General features: G+C 36.1%; 1 protein-coding gene across 2 annotated transcripts in view; it reads right to left on the bottom strand.

The window, feature by feature from the left end:
• Nucleotides 1-226: 226 nt before the first annotated feature.
• LOC133518931 (lachesin-like) overlaps nucleotides 227-15,282 on the bottom strand; it is a 33,379-nt gene continuing 18,323 nt past the window's right edge. For both annotated transcript variants that reach the window (XM_061852725.1, XM_061852724.1), the window contains 3 exons: nucleotides 14,982-15,101; nucleotides 2,460-2,630; nucleotides 227-782 (listed from right to left, as the gene is read on the bottom strand). In XM_061852725.1, the coding sequence (XP_061708709.1) occupies nucleotides 403-782; nucleotides 2,460-2,630; nucleotides 14,982-15,101 (671 nt within the window). In that variant the 3' untranslated portion in view covers nucleotides 227-402. The remainder of the gene's footprint in view (nucleotides 783-2,459; nucleotides 2,631-14,981; nucleotides 15,102-15,282) is intronic.

The following is a 15,282-nucleotide window of genomic DNA, read 5'->3' as shown; positions in this document are numbered from 1 at the left end:
GCAAATGTCTATGTTAAAACATGAAAGAAAACTGGTCTATATTTATAATGTCAAAATATTGCACATGTTTTGGCATCCAGATATTCAGTTAGTGGTAAACAATTTCTCAATAACAAACAACATGAATCAGCCTAATCAGAAAACTATTATTAGGTAGAATCCTATTAAACCTATTATTAATATTAATATTTTAAAATTTTCCACTGGGCTATATGTAAATATTTTAAAACACTGCTTTTAAATAATTCAATCAATAAATGAATGTTTAATCAGAAACAGACTAAATTGGCAACATGTACTGATTTGCAACAAACTAGAACACTGCGCTTCATAAAAATGCAACAAGATTACCAAATACTCGAGATCATTGATGAGTAGGTACACGAAAGCATAAATATAATTTTACCCATTTAGTAAACTGATAGCTACACTAAAGACAGTAAAGGCTACTGAAATAATTTGTTTGTAATTACTGCTCCTATTGAGTTCGAAATCCGAGTCTTCTATTTCTAATTGGTTTAATATTTTACTAACTTTGTTGCTAAGTTTTTGTTTTACCGAAGGAGGAAAAACAAAAGAACGGTTCTTTGTGGTATTTTCGAGAACGGTTCGAATGTTGTGTGCCCTTTCCGTGGCGTAGTAGATGGCGTCTTTATCTTCTTCGTCGTCGGATCTGTCCGCCGATCCGAATTGATCGTCAGGGCCTTCCATGGGTGTTGAGTATTTGTATTCTTCTTTGCTCGTCGCGGGACTGGTGTTCCGTGCGGTTGGTCCAGGTATTTCTGTAGAATAAGATGAAGTAATTATAAAATAGTTATTGACTTTGTGAAAGGGCATTCCCGCTATTTATATACAAAAACACAAAAGCAGTAATACATATGAATAAAGACTAAAATTAATTATGTCTTACGCTCAGCATATATACGGGAAAACAGAATTTTTAATTTTTATATTTGACACCGATAATAATGATAAAATATACCCATGTGCCTACTCGTATGACTGTAAAAACATTTATTTGCGCTGTTTCACGAAACGCTCAATATGAATGCGTAAAGCTCACCTATTTAATTGTTTACCATATTTTAGCGCAACTAACTCCGAATTCAAACTATGAAACTAGTATTTAAGTGGCTGATACGGCAGGCAGTAGTCATGTTATCGGCTGGGCACCTAACTCAGATATGTATAAGCTGCTAGGCTTACTGAATGACTCGCATTAGGTTACGGCTTAGCCGCTAACGGGCCATTTACTATACATAATTATAACAATATACTTGGTCTTTTAAAATGGGTTAGATTTTGGACGTTTGAAGTGAAAACTTACTTAGCGGCGCTGTGCACTTGTTGTGATGGGGAAAAAATGTTAAACTCACGTCAGGTCACGTGACCGTCAGTCGCGTCAGGTCACGTGACCATCAGTCGTGTCAGGTCACGTGACCGTCAGATTGAAAATTCGTAAGACGGACACATGACATCATGGTGACGTGCAAATTGAATGTCATCAAAGCCTGGTTACTTTTGAAAAATCGTATCTCATTCAAGTGTGACATTTTATTTTCTTCATAATCAATGTGCTGTCATAACGGTTAATGAGGTTTAATCTGTGTTAATTGTGTTGTATTGCATCTTTGTGTTGTTGGGTGTCCATGATTGTAGATACTCAAATTTTTCCTTACCAAAAAGTTAAGAACAGCACAGTTACAGAAAAGAAGCGTGATTGATTTACTTAATATGATGGTGAACGATTCATTAACATTTACTGATTGTGTAAGGCTGTAGTCCTGCTCATGCCTCATCAATTAATTTGAATATGTTATATATTAACACTAAAATTCGCATTTCAAAATATCTTCCACACTCAAATTTATTTACGTAGGTACTCGTACAATAGAGAATTATCTCTTTTTATAAAACTGCTACTCAATTTCTCCAAAATATCAAAAATGGACAACGTTGCTATTCAAGTTTTCACTTCTGCCGGCACTACCGGAGTGCAACCTGTTGTTTTTAGGGTTCCGTACCAAAAAAGTACAAAAGGAACCCTTATGGTGCGACTCTGTCCGTCCGTCCGTCTGTCACATTGCTTAATATCTCGAGAAGTACTTAAGCTATCGATTTGAAATTTGGAATACTAATGAACAACAATACCCCGGATATATTGGAAGTGGTATTTTTTTTATTTACATTAATTATGGAAAATTCCCAATATAAAGTGGGGACAAAATTTCAAAGTCTAGTTACTAGGTCAAGTGGGGTAACATTTGAAAGAGCTCAAAATGAACATTACAAAACATATATTTTTTCATAGTGAAAAAAACATTACTTATGAAGGAAAATGTGAAAGACAATACCATATCCCCCCCCCCCCTTATCTCCGAAGTTTACGAATGAAAAATTATGAAAGTTTTACAGTTGACACATATTTTATTGAGTATAGTTATAATTATCTTGTTTACCATACAGTCTGATGACGCTGTCAACTTCTCCCAAAGAGTTTTTGGCCACGCAGCGGTAGCCGCCGACGTCGGCCGCGGTCAGCCGCCTCACCGTCAGCGCCATGCGGCTCTCAAATGAGCTCAGCGCCGTGTTCACCACTTCGTACTTATTGGACGATATCACCATTTCATCTGTAGGAAAGAAAAAGTCGTTAAGATTGAGAAACAACAAACATATTGAACACTGTTCTGAAAAAACTGAATTTGGTGTAAGTACTCAAATATAACATTTATTATGAGATTTTATACTCAGAAACATTACTGTTATTTTTTTTTAAATGTGGCTTTGCAAATTTGCCTAATTACATCAAATAAATGAAAAGTGTGTGAAATAAATAAATCAATGTGCAAAGTTTGATATAATTTATATTTTAACGGTAGAGTTGTTACAAAAACGTGAGTCATGTATAAAATTACCATTCAATCGCTTTAATCATTAAATTATATTTTTACTTGTCTTAAAGTACTACAACATTATTCGATCATAGGTCGTAATTTCACACTTAATCAGTAAGTTGATTAGTGTGTATAAAAATACATTAATTGTATGAACATTTTGGTTTTGTATGAATTGCACATTTGTAGTGATTCATTTAAAATTAAGTTTATGTAACACTTAAGGTATGGAGTGTGGAATAAAAGGAGGAAAATCTCTATGTATGAAAAGTGTCCATCAAACAACATTAAATAGGCGGCGCCACAATACAACGAAATAAAATGTCATAGACCTCGTCTTTATATAGATGTGCTATACGCGTGCGCCGTGAGGGACAGAACATACGCAATGCGACAAAATTAAAAACACGTATTAATATTCCTGACAGCATACCACAAACAACCTTCGTAATTTGGTGGGGTTATTTGTTGCCCCTCTTCCATATCATCTCTATAAGTATTATACCTCTATGGTCTTTGTAATCCATGAACCTACCTGGCGCCACCGGAGAGATTAGGAACTATTATTTAAAGCTGAAAGCTGGTCCCTTTTGCATTAGTTCTGCCATAAGACATTTTCTTTTTTTTTATGATAGAGGAGGCAAACCAGCAGAAGGATCACCTGATGGTAAGCGATTACCGTCGGCCATGGACACCTGCAACACCAGATGGAATGTAAGTGCGTTGCCGGCCTTTAAGATGGGAGTACGCTCTTTTCGAGAACGGTTCGAATGTCATGTGCCCTTTCCGTGGCGTAGTAGATGGCTTCTTTATCTTCTTCCTTTTTTCTTCCTCCTTTTAATTCCACACTCCATAACTTAAGGTATCACTTCTGCGGCTGTCCCGTCTATCACAAGATTTTTTGTATATTTAACATACATTACGGTATATTGATAACAGCATTCTCGGACACGCTGTAAAATTAAACGTCCTTTTTAAATATAAGTATTCACCTTAAATTGGATTCTTCATCATCTATCTGCGCCGTTCTCCGTCATTTGGGGTCGGGTCTCGACAAATCGGATTGATTGTGGCAGAATAGAGGTACTCTCTTATGCTTGTAATGTACATAACGATATTTACTAATTTTTGGCCTGTTCTAACAGAATAGTAATTACGAAACCCTATACTCTGAGCATGGCCCCGACATGCTCTTGGAAGATTTTTATTTTAGAAGAAATCAGTGGACTTTAAAGTAAAGCGTAATCTACGATGTCAACTACATAAACAGATGCTAGACATTGAATTCTTTTTTTCGTCTTGATAGAAAACCTAATTGTTGTTTATGAAATGTAGGCTGCAGGTCCAATTTGAGGAAGAGACTTGGTCCTTGAATTTAAATATGCACTTTATGTATTCTCATATCTAACTACTAACAAAACAAAACATTTATGGTAAGGTTTGAAGTATTAGAAACAACTTTATTCCTTGCTAAATTTAGCTTTCGCTGCTAGTCCGAGCACAAACCGAAACCAGTTAACGATTCATTTCAGAAATGTCTCAGCAGGGTCGTTTACTATTTATCTCTGTGAGAAAACTGTTATTTTTCAAACAACCAGTAAAGCGGCGACATTTTCCTCCAGCCTTTAGTCGCCCAAACAATCCCTCCACAGTGTGTCGCCGACGCCGAGCCGCCTAAGCCCCAAGTGTTTGGTGCCCGCAAATGATAAAGCGACCAGTTCTCTCACCAAAAACTAAATGCATCTAGCGAAATACTAGTATATCGAAAATATTTCACGTTTCATAAAACATAAATCCTCAAACAACGTTAACGCCAAAGAAATTTCCGACGCAATATTTGTATCTCTTTTAGAAAGCATAAATTTCTTGTCCAGAAACTTTACAAGGAAACGATAACACCAGTCACGCTTTTTAGAATCTTCATTTCGATCGCAGTTTGAGCTTGTTTACTCTGCAGCGTGCTTTGACTTTCATGCTCGATGACCTTCAAGCAAAATTGCCTGCCTAACTCGGGTCTCGCCCCCACCCGTTTCATTATAACAAGAAATTTCATCTCAATTAATGTCTAAAATAACACTGTAATACTCTTAATTACGCTCGAGTGAGGCCTGCTTAATTAACACTTACATGTCAGCGGCCCTAACATAGATTGATGACAAATGAAAATGACGATCCCGCGGTGTTCGCTCTTTCGGGTTGGTTTTCGGAATGGCCGGGAAAGCGCTAGTCACTTCGCGAGTTCGCTGCGAACAAAGGTTTGATCGACGGGCCATAATACACGGGCTCGTATCACAGCCAGACAAGTTGGGACCCTAATGCACTTTAATAATTAACGCTTGTTGCTTGACTGAGCGCTGGACTACAGTTACTTAATGCTGCCTATTTTTTGTTTCCCTGGGGTTGTCTAATTCTGCCATAGGAACGACATTTGTTTACTGTTTATTATATATAGGTATTTATAGCCTATATATAACCTAACAAGTGAATAACGAGCTTTGCTCAGCCGGCGGCGTATTACCTAATCCTAATATTCACAACATTTGTTTAAGCAAAAACTACAGATATATATTTGAGAGCTTAAGGTAAGATGTTTTGATATGGAAAAATATGGGTAGTCAGGTTTTTTTACCTTTAAAAGTCTACGCGATGGTCAGAAGACACGTAACGAATGAACTTACTCCATCAGACATAATACAATTATTATGGGTGGCGTTATTCCTGCTAATTTAAAAACATCACAGACATACAACCAATTTTCAACAAATCTAAAAAGTAAGATGGTTGAAAAATGCTACTACAGTATATCTGAATTTATGGATACCTTATTATAAGTATGTAAACCCGCATTTTAGTTAAGTATTAAATTGATTTATCCTAATTGTTACTCTTAATATTTATTTTAAGTTTTGTTATTCTTGTCACATGTATAAAACTTATAATTGATTCGCTTTTTAGTAGGTATTTCTAATATTGTTGCGATATCTCTATGTCTATGTTACCATGTAATATAAATATGTACATTGGATGCAAATAAGCTATTCAAGTGATATCAATAACCGTTACTTTTAAAATACCACGCGATTTCATTATCACACCGTTACGTGGACAACCGACCATTACATGGTACAAGGGGGCGATTTTTAGGGTTCCGTAGCCAAATGGCAAAAAACGGAACCCTTATGGATTCGTCATGTCTGTCTGTCTGTCCGTCCGTATGTCACAGCCACTTATTTCCGAAACTATAAGAACTATACTGTTGAAACTTGGTAAGTAGATGTATTCTGTGAACCGCATTAAGATTTTCACACAAAAATAGGAAAAAAAAACCAATAACTTTTGGGGGTTCCCCAATATTTTGCCTATATCACTTTTAGTCTACATCGCGAACGGTCTAGAACGCAAAATGCCTACATCATTTTCGTCGTTTTATCTTTACGTTAGCAATGTCGACGGAGCCTCGCTGCCGCGGGGCTCCTATTCTGGGCGGTTTGGCCTTCGGCCATTTGAAGATAACCAACAAACCTAACCTACCTAATGAAATAAAAAAGTGGTCATTTTGCTGCGTTTTAGACCATCCGCGAATAACCGATACTTAGAACTGAAACTCAATTTTTTTTTTCATCAAACCCATACGTGTGGGGTATCTTTGAATAGGTTATTCTATGGATAGGTCTTCAAAAATGATATTGAGGTTTCTAATATATTTTTTTTCTAAACTGCAATTGAATAGTTTGCGCGAGAGACACTTCCAAAGTGGTAAAATGTGTGCCCCCCCCACCCTGTAATATCTAAAATAAGAGAACGATAAACCTAAAAAAAAATGATGTACATTACCATGCAAACTTCCACCGAAAATTGGTTTGAACGAGATCTAGTAAGTAGTTTTTTTTTAATACATCATAAATTGTACGGAACCATTCATGGGCGAGTCCGACTCGCACTTGGCCGCTTTTTGAATTTCATGCGCTCGATTTCGTGTGTCTCCCCTAAATATATTTCCAATACTTGGCATTAAAATTCTACTAATAAAATTGAAAACGAGTGGTCAATGCCACTAAATTTCCAATTTCTATTCAAAAATATCAATTTGCCGTTTTCCACAGATTTCCGAGTGACAAAATCGAGCGCTATAAATTCATAAACCGGCCCTCAGGATAGAAAAATTATGTGTCGGTAAGTAGTATGACTATTTAACTCAGCATATAATCGTATGTATAGCAAAAATACCTTATTTCATTACACATGATTACATAACAATACATCACAGCTAACTGGGACAGAAACGCAGATGAGTGCGGAATATAATGTGCAACTCAAAAATTTTCAGAAGCTCAAAACCCGTTCCCATTGTAAATTAACCCGTAAATTTCAGGCGACAACTGCCGTGCCGAGGGAAGTTTGCGAAACCGCCGGCGGCGCTGCACAGCGAACTAAATATGGAGTATTTTTTATTTAAATATTCACTAAAATAGCACTCTTGCAACGGAAAAAAGTTATGTGAAGACATTTGTTTCAAATATTCAAACATACACAATGAAGTAATTGCAGTTGATAGTGTATTTAGCAATTTAAAAACCTTCTCTTATGACTTATTTATGTAGGTAAATCTTTTCTACTTTAATCGTTTAAGGTAGTCATTTCGTTGAACCGACTATACAGTTAGACGGACTAAATAATAGCATACAAGGAAATAGCCGGGCGCGTGGTTTTGTCTTCAGAACTCGCAATAAAAGTAGATAGCACTAAGTTATTTGTGTTTGCCGAAGGTTCTTGGAATATTTCACATTTTACTTTTTTTTTTCATTTTCCACACTCCTGGCTCCGCTAACAAATGCAGCGCTATGAGATATTGTCATTCTTCTTGAATACGTAATGCCGTGATTTGGCGCTGGTACGTTACGCGGCCAGATTCTCTCGACATACGCTGTTATGAAAGGATGGCGGCGGGAACGTGTTATTTTATTACGTAACTTACTTTGGTTTATTTTACGCGCGAATAAGTGTTAATGGATTTTTCTCTGAGGACATAGCGGTGACTTTTATTATGATTCCAAAGGTATATTTGCATGCGACGAGATATATTTTTCAGTGTTATTGAAGCAGGTTTCCAGTCGAGTTACGAGGCGCTGATTTCGTGACCGGTTCGAGTATTGAAATTTTCTTTATGAAAGAAATCACTAAGAAACCAATTTTATTGTAAGTAGTCATCTTACAAAGTTTAAGTCTGATCATTGTCGGTAAAATTAACGCGAGTAGGTATTCGCGCCAAGTCGGCACAGGATACCCTCGTTTTCATAATTTTGTCAGTGCCATCATAATTTCATATGCCATAAATGTTGTGTGTGAAAATGGTAATATGTTATAACTGCTAAATGCCGTAATTTCACATTCACATCCAATACTATGTTTGCCATACATTTTTATAGTCATGGGTACCAAGTTTGAATCATAATCTAGAGGTGTGGAGGGAGTGCAGTGCCCACCCACCGTATGTAAGTGACCAAAAAGCTGAAGCTGCAGAGGCAAGCGTGTATGCGCTTACATACGCGAGGGCAGAAGGGCTACTTATTCCGTAGCACCGCACACGTATCAAATAGGGTAAAATGAAATGAAATCACACCCATGGAAGTCAAAATTAAGGTAAATGAGTTTTGTGGCAAACGCGACGTAATGTTATGGTTATGACTTTTAATATAATAGCATATAAAATTTATATTGGAATTTATTATTATTATTATTTGAAGCTTGTCATGTCCCACAGCTGGGCAAAGGCCTCCCCCCAATCTCTCCACTGATCTCTGTCCAGTGCTATGTCTGGCCACTCGAATTCAAGAAGGAGTCTAGTTCATCCCGCCATCGCCGGTGAGGTCTGTAGTGACTTTGCCCCACAACTCATTCGGCATTCGGCAGACGTGACCAGCCCAATCCCTTTAGATTGGCCGCTTTCCGAGCTACATCGATGATTTGTGTCTTGGAGCGCAGCGTGGTGTTCCGGACTTGATCCACCAATTTGACACCTAATATGCTACGCTCCATGGCTCGTTGGCAAACTCCGAGTTTGGACTTCTGAGCTTTAGTCAAAGACCAAGTCTGTGCACCATAGGTTAGAACTGGGAGTATGCACATGTCCATGAGCTTCCGTTTGAGAGATATCGGAAGATTACCTTTCATCAGGTGTTTCATGGATCAATAGCCTCCAGGCGTTTTCAATCCGTCTTTCGACCTCTTTTTCCTGACGCACCTGGAAGGAGACTATTTGGCCCAAATAAATGTACTCATGGACATATGCAATGTGTTCTCCATTTATCTCTATCCTACGTGGTGTGCTGTTAGTCATAAGCTTAGTCTTTGACATATTCATCTTCAGTCCAATCTTGAGGCTTGCGGTGCTTAGTTCTTCAAGCATTTGTTGTAGCTCGGAAGCAGTTGAAGAGAAAATGACAATGTCGTTAGCGAACCGTAGATTAGTTAATCTCCGATTTACGTCGACAAGCCCCCTTCTCTCCCCAACTTGGCGCAAGTTTTTTAGACTTGTTCCAGAGTGCTGGTAAAGAGTTTCGGCGATAGCGGGTCTCCTTGCTTAACTCCTCTCTCTATTTTGAAGGATGGGCCAGAGGATGCAGTTTTATGGTGGCGGTACTATTTCTATATATAGTGCTCAGGAGTTTTATGTAAGGTGGGTCTATTTCTTGATTGAATAGGGCAGGGAATATGAAGTCGCGGGTGATACTGTCAAAAGCTTTGGAATAGTCTATGAAGGCGATGTAAAGTGGAAGTTTGTGTTCTTGGCATTTTTCAACTATTTGGTTTAAAGAATGTAGATGGTCGGTGATGGAGAGGCCTGGTCTGAATCCTGCCTGCTCTGGTGGTTGAGAATGCAAGTTATTTTTAAAAGTCGCTGAACTAAATGCTGGTCAGTTTGAGGAGTACAGCCTACAGTTAAATTTTTTGCTCCTGTGACAGGCCATACTCGGTTTATTTCGTAAGTTAACGAAGCTAATATTTCATCGTACTAGTTCTAGAATACTTCACACATTGAAAGCTTATTAAGTTATTTCATCGGAAGATCATTTAAGTCCGTTTAAATATATTTAAAACCATATTGCGTTCGGTTTTGTATAGAGTATAGTTGTATAGGGTAAATTTTATTTTCTTTAATGCAAATCAACTTTTTCTTACTACCGAGGATTTGATGCTTAACCAGCCTACACTTTTTTATCTTACAAGAAGAGTCACCGATTTCATGCAATAGGAGCCGGAGGAACCCTCTCACCTCATACATGGCAATATGAATAAAATATGGTCTCATCAGTTAAACAAAGGAACATTTCACGCCAGAATACTCCCGTATTCATAAAAGGTGTATAAATATCATTTAGATCTTTCCCACTAAAAATGTTTGAAAGGTTTTTTTGTTTGTGTAATAAAAGTGAATGTGATTTGTTTCTGCAATGTACCTACTGGGTTAGGTGAGGTTTATTAAAAATACTGAACTATACTACAAAACTAGAGCTAATAAAAGCATTATTTAAGCTAGGTCAAGGTCTGATTTTTGCAACAGGATTTATAAAGCTTACTTCAATTATGAAAGATCAGGTAGAATTATATAGATTGGTATTTAGCAGCGGGCTTTGAACTTTAACCTGTTACTGATCTGTTATTGATATACTATTATTAGGTACTCGTAGCGCATAGAATTTGTGCGGAAAGAGAATAGTAACAGAATGTATGAGTTCCCTTACATTCCACGACACTTCTCTTTCCGCACAGACTCGATCACTCACACTAAGTGATGTAAGAGTGATTAAATCGAGCTTTAGATCTGCAGCACTAGTAGCAAATTATGTATAATTAGTTAAAGTAAGTGTCCCTACTTAAGTCAACCCACAACGCCATAGTAGCTGAATAGAAAAGTTGATACTTATTTTAGGATAATAACTGTACTAAAACTAAATAGATACAGTCAACGGGAGTGAATAGGGGAGGCGGGGTGAATTGGGATAAAAATAGAGAATGAAACTGATACCTGATTTCTTTAAATATACACAAGCAAATTGTATTATGTATTATTTTTAACCGCGTGAATCCATTCTTGTAGGTAGTTTTACACAAATTATCAGGTAAATGTTTTTTTTTATTCCCACCATCCCTATTCTTATTCAAATATCAATCACCCTGGTTGACGGTGCTTCAAGGTACGGGCTTCTGTATGTTCCTATTCTACGACAAAATAACTATATTCTAAAGATTAGTAAAAAAGTTACATCTTGTTAATCGATTTTATACAAATTGATTCAGTTCTCACAAAATTAAAATATTTATTGCCAATAGGTTTTGGAAGTTTCGAGGTAGATCGTTTTTAACAATGACTTTGGGCTCATTTACACGGTGCGAGAACTCGCATGCGAGTTCCATTATATTGCGGTATTTGATCGGTCGGCCGAATTGGTTGTAACCTCAATAGTCCACAATGTAACTAAAAACGCATGCGAGTTCGTATGACGTCTAAATCAGCCCTTTAACGTTTAACCCGCAAGATCAGTGATATTTCCTATGATTTTATTGTAAAAACTAGTACACGTTAATATTTATAAGCAATTTATTGACATCAAATAGAAAACTTTGTGTTTCCCTATGTTTTGGTAACTAGCCTTCAATAAGTACTTAGTTTATAAAATTGAATTGTGTTGTTTATATTGTAAGGTCATGTTGGGTAGGAGGAACGTAATATATTTTGCTCGGGGCAAGAGGAACAAATAAAAATTCCCTACAAATAATTCTCTTACCCTACCTAATTTTACATGGATTTTTTAAATGGAGCGCTGAGGGCAGTTACTAAATCCCGGGTTACTTTTTTTAATACCACGACTGTGGCAACGAGCATATGGCCCTCCTGATGGTAATCATTCACCGTAGCCTGCAAGTCCAGAGGTGTGCTATGGCAAAAAGGACTTAGGAGGCCACCCCTAACCTTTTTGAACAATTGGGATTTTGTAACAAAATGTTTATAATATATATTAATTATCACAATAAATGGGGCACTGGAAATATATATAAAAAAATCATGACTACCAAAATATTTCTTGATAGAATGACAAAGATAGAAATGTAAGACAGACTTTTCAACACATCAAGTCCGTGGAACACCATATCGATCGAGGTCATTGTATACTATTCTCATAGCTAATATAGTATTGACTATATCCCTATTAGCTGATGAGAATAGTATGCAATAACGTTCACCTTTCATTTTATTTCATTTTTATAAAAAAAGATCTGTTTGGATTTTGACTTCCCAATATTTATCGATACGATTGATTTAAATACATACATATGAGATAGAATATACAAACGGTAAGTTCAGAAGTCAAATCAGTAACTTCATTGACTTACAGAAACGGAAACTTGGAGGAATCAAAAGCTTGACTTAGTTACGGAATGTTTGCTAGCGTTGAAACTTGTCGGTTACATTTGGACCGCCTCGTTACGTTCAACTTGGACTGCAGTAGTGCTGCGCTAAATTTTTGATTTGACTTCTTGTTTTAAACATATCTTAGGCTGAATTTGGTGTTTCCGAGGTATTAAAAGATTACGATTATATAGTTATATTTTTTATATTAAAAATAAATCAGAAATTAAAGTATTTTTCATGATAACCCAACATTTAATACAAATTTGAGTTTATTATTGCTACAAAGTTATAATTTATAGCTTCAAAACCCGTTTCAATACTACCCAAGCATTCAGTATAAGGTTATTAAGATGTATTTGGCATAGTTATGCGAGTATTTTTATTATTAACCAGTATAAAATAGATCTTCTAGATAATTTATAAAAGCATTGTCTCTGAAGAGCGTCATAAACGCCACGTTCTCTCAGTCGGAACTAACTCGCATTGTCTTACTCACCACAATAGGTCAATTTTCTTAAGAATTTACCCCGACGCACTCGTAAATTAAAACTTAATATCGCATTACTTGCAAGCACGGTTACGCCCAGACAAAAAGTAATATTTTATTTGTTATTCAGTCTCGAAATGAGAAAAATTAACGTTTTATGAAGATCATAAATTAAAAGAGGTTTAACATTTTTTTTGGTAAATTATGACTAAGTTATTTCGTTCCATACTTAATTGGAAAAATTTCAATAATTTCCATTTTGACTTAGCTGCATTGAAACGGTTTTCAACTAGTTTTTTTAGCTAAATATCTGAGTGATTGATAATTAATAAACTTATTACAGAAAAAGCCTTTGTAATTAGCTAATTATAAATATTTATTAGCATACTTGCATAGCAGCAATGTTAATATTTATCTTTTACCCTTTCTTTTCAAGTAAATCGTGAAGCAGTTCCTGTCTTAAGTGGATCCTGTCTTTAAAATGTGCTTCACAGTTTCAATGTCCACTTGTTAATTAATCTCATTTTTATACCCCTGATGATAACAGCGAACTAATTAATTACTCCAATATGCTTAACGCGACCATTACTATACGATAATGGCATTTGCTCTGCTGATTGGTTTACGTTCTGAAATAAGGTAGCATTTTCATCAAGCGCAAATTGAAGCTTCAACAGTATCTGGAACACATGTAGACATAGTGGTCGAATATTAATTTTGGATTTCTGTTGCAATTTCAAACGTGAGATTTTATCAATAGTGCTATGTCTACGGATAATTTGATTTTCAATAAAAATAATTAGGCAACATTTATTTAGTTAGACTGCAGAGTAAGTAGTTTAAATAATTTAATATTTTTGTTACGGAACGAAATTTATGATGATTCTGCCCTTATTTTATTGTAGGTGCCAAATACTTAACTGATTTTGCATACACTTTAAAAAAGTATTTGCAATATCTGCTTTAAGTACCTGACTGAACATACCATGGAACATACTGTCCGAGCGTGCACGCGTTGGGTGTATGCATTTTGTGTAAGTGTAAGTAAAATATTTGCACTTATTAGTGGGTTTGTAAGAAGTGTAAAATTTAAATAGGTATGTAAGATGCGACAAGTAAGTGATTGTGATGTGACAAGAAGTGATACATTTTTAAAAGAGTCTAACTTCTGTCCTAATGTTGTTTTAATTTTGGCCTTGCTATAAGTAGTGATTTGCGTGTTCCATGTTTATAAACTAAGTCTCCAAGGAACACATTGGAACTTACCTAGACGAAGCATCCTCGTCTAGTTAATACCTCTTGATTAAGTTCAATCAAGCTAGATTCCTATAACTATCAGGCGACATAAGTTAAGTGAATTAAAAGTTTGGTATTTATTAATAACGTCAATGCGAAAGATTTCCGGCATACTTTGTTTCACTATAGGTAATATAAATTTATTTCATAATTTTATCGATTATGATAAGCGCGGAATGCCACCCCATCCTCTTTAGAGCGATGTTTTCAATAGCAACTGTTTTGTCGCCTCAGCGTTTGGCGAGGTCATCTTGTGGTCCGATGCGCTGGTTGATTGCAGTTTGCAGACACGTTTTCACACTAACCATTGGTGTCATACTCGCTCTAAATAAGTATACAACGCATGTTGGCAATTACTATAAAAAGCTCGTATCTCGTAATGTCATGTCATGTTATGTCTCGTAATTCAGTATATTGCTATTGTAGTTATGATTAAGTGTAACTTTAAAAAATTCTATATCTGGTATTAGATAAGGGCTTTGATGGTTAAAATTATTAAACATTTAGGTGCAATTCGGTGGGTCCTAAAATACAGGCTTAGCCTAGTTTGGGACACACAGGACAGCAATTGAGCAACTTTCACCATGTATTAAGATGTGTCAAGATAATAAATTATTCTTATTCTTAATTAACAAGTTTAACGAGGGAATGAAATCTTTGACACAAGCTAGTCATCTCAAGAAAACCTAAGAAGTACAATTATTTGAGGATAACTTATTTATTTCAATTTTAAATCAAGCAACAAGTTCCATAAAGTCAGTCAGGTGAATAAAATTATACTTACCAAATTACTTTATTTCATTAGGGCTTAGGCCCAATTATATAGGAGAAATAGGGGATACATTTTAGTTTGGTTCAATTTTCTAAGCTAATAGTCACGTGCAATACTTACTTGAATCTCTGACCCAGTAGTTAATGGACTTGGGCGAGGACTCGACGTAGCACTCGAGCGTGACGTCAGTGCCCAGCGGAGCACCCACTAGCTGGTTCGGCACTTGGATCACTGGGTGAACTGCATTATAAAAAAAATACTTCTATATTTTTACTCATTTTACAGTATATTAAAACATATTTACTCGTATACACCGGGTCTATCCCGAATTTATCATATCCATTATTATCCTCGAGTTGTGTGAGAAGCGATTGAAATCAGGAAACACCTCAGAAATTTAAATGGCTTTAACTTATCGCCA

Source organism: Cydia pomonella, chromosome 6 (genome assembly GCF_033807575.1).
Source record: "Cydia pomonella isolate Wapato2018A chromosome 6, ilCydPomo1, whole genome shotgun sequence".
Lineage (NCBI taxonomy): Eukaryota > Metazoa > Arthropoda > Insecta > Lepidoptera > Tortricidae > Cydia > Cydia pomonella.
This window is presented reverse-complemented; position numbering and strand designations above follow the sequence as displayed.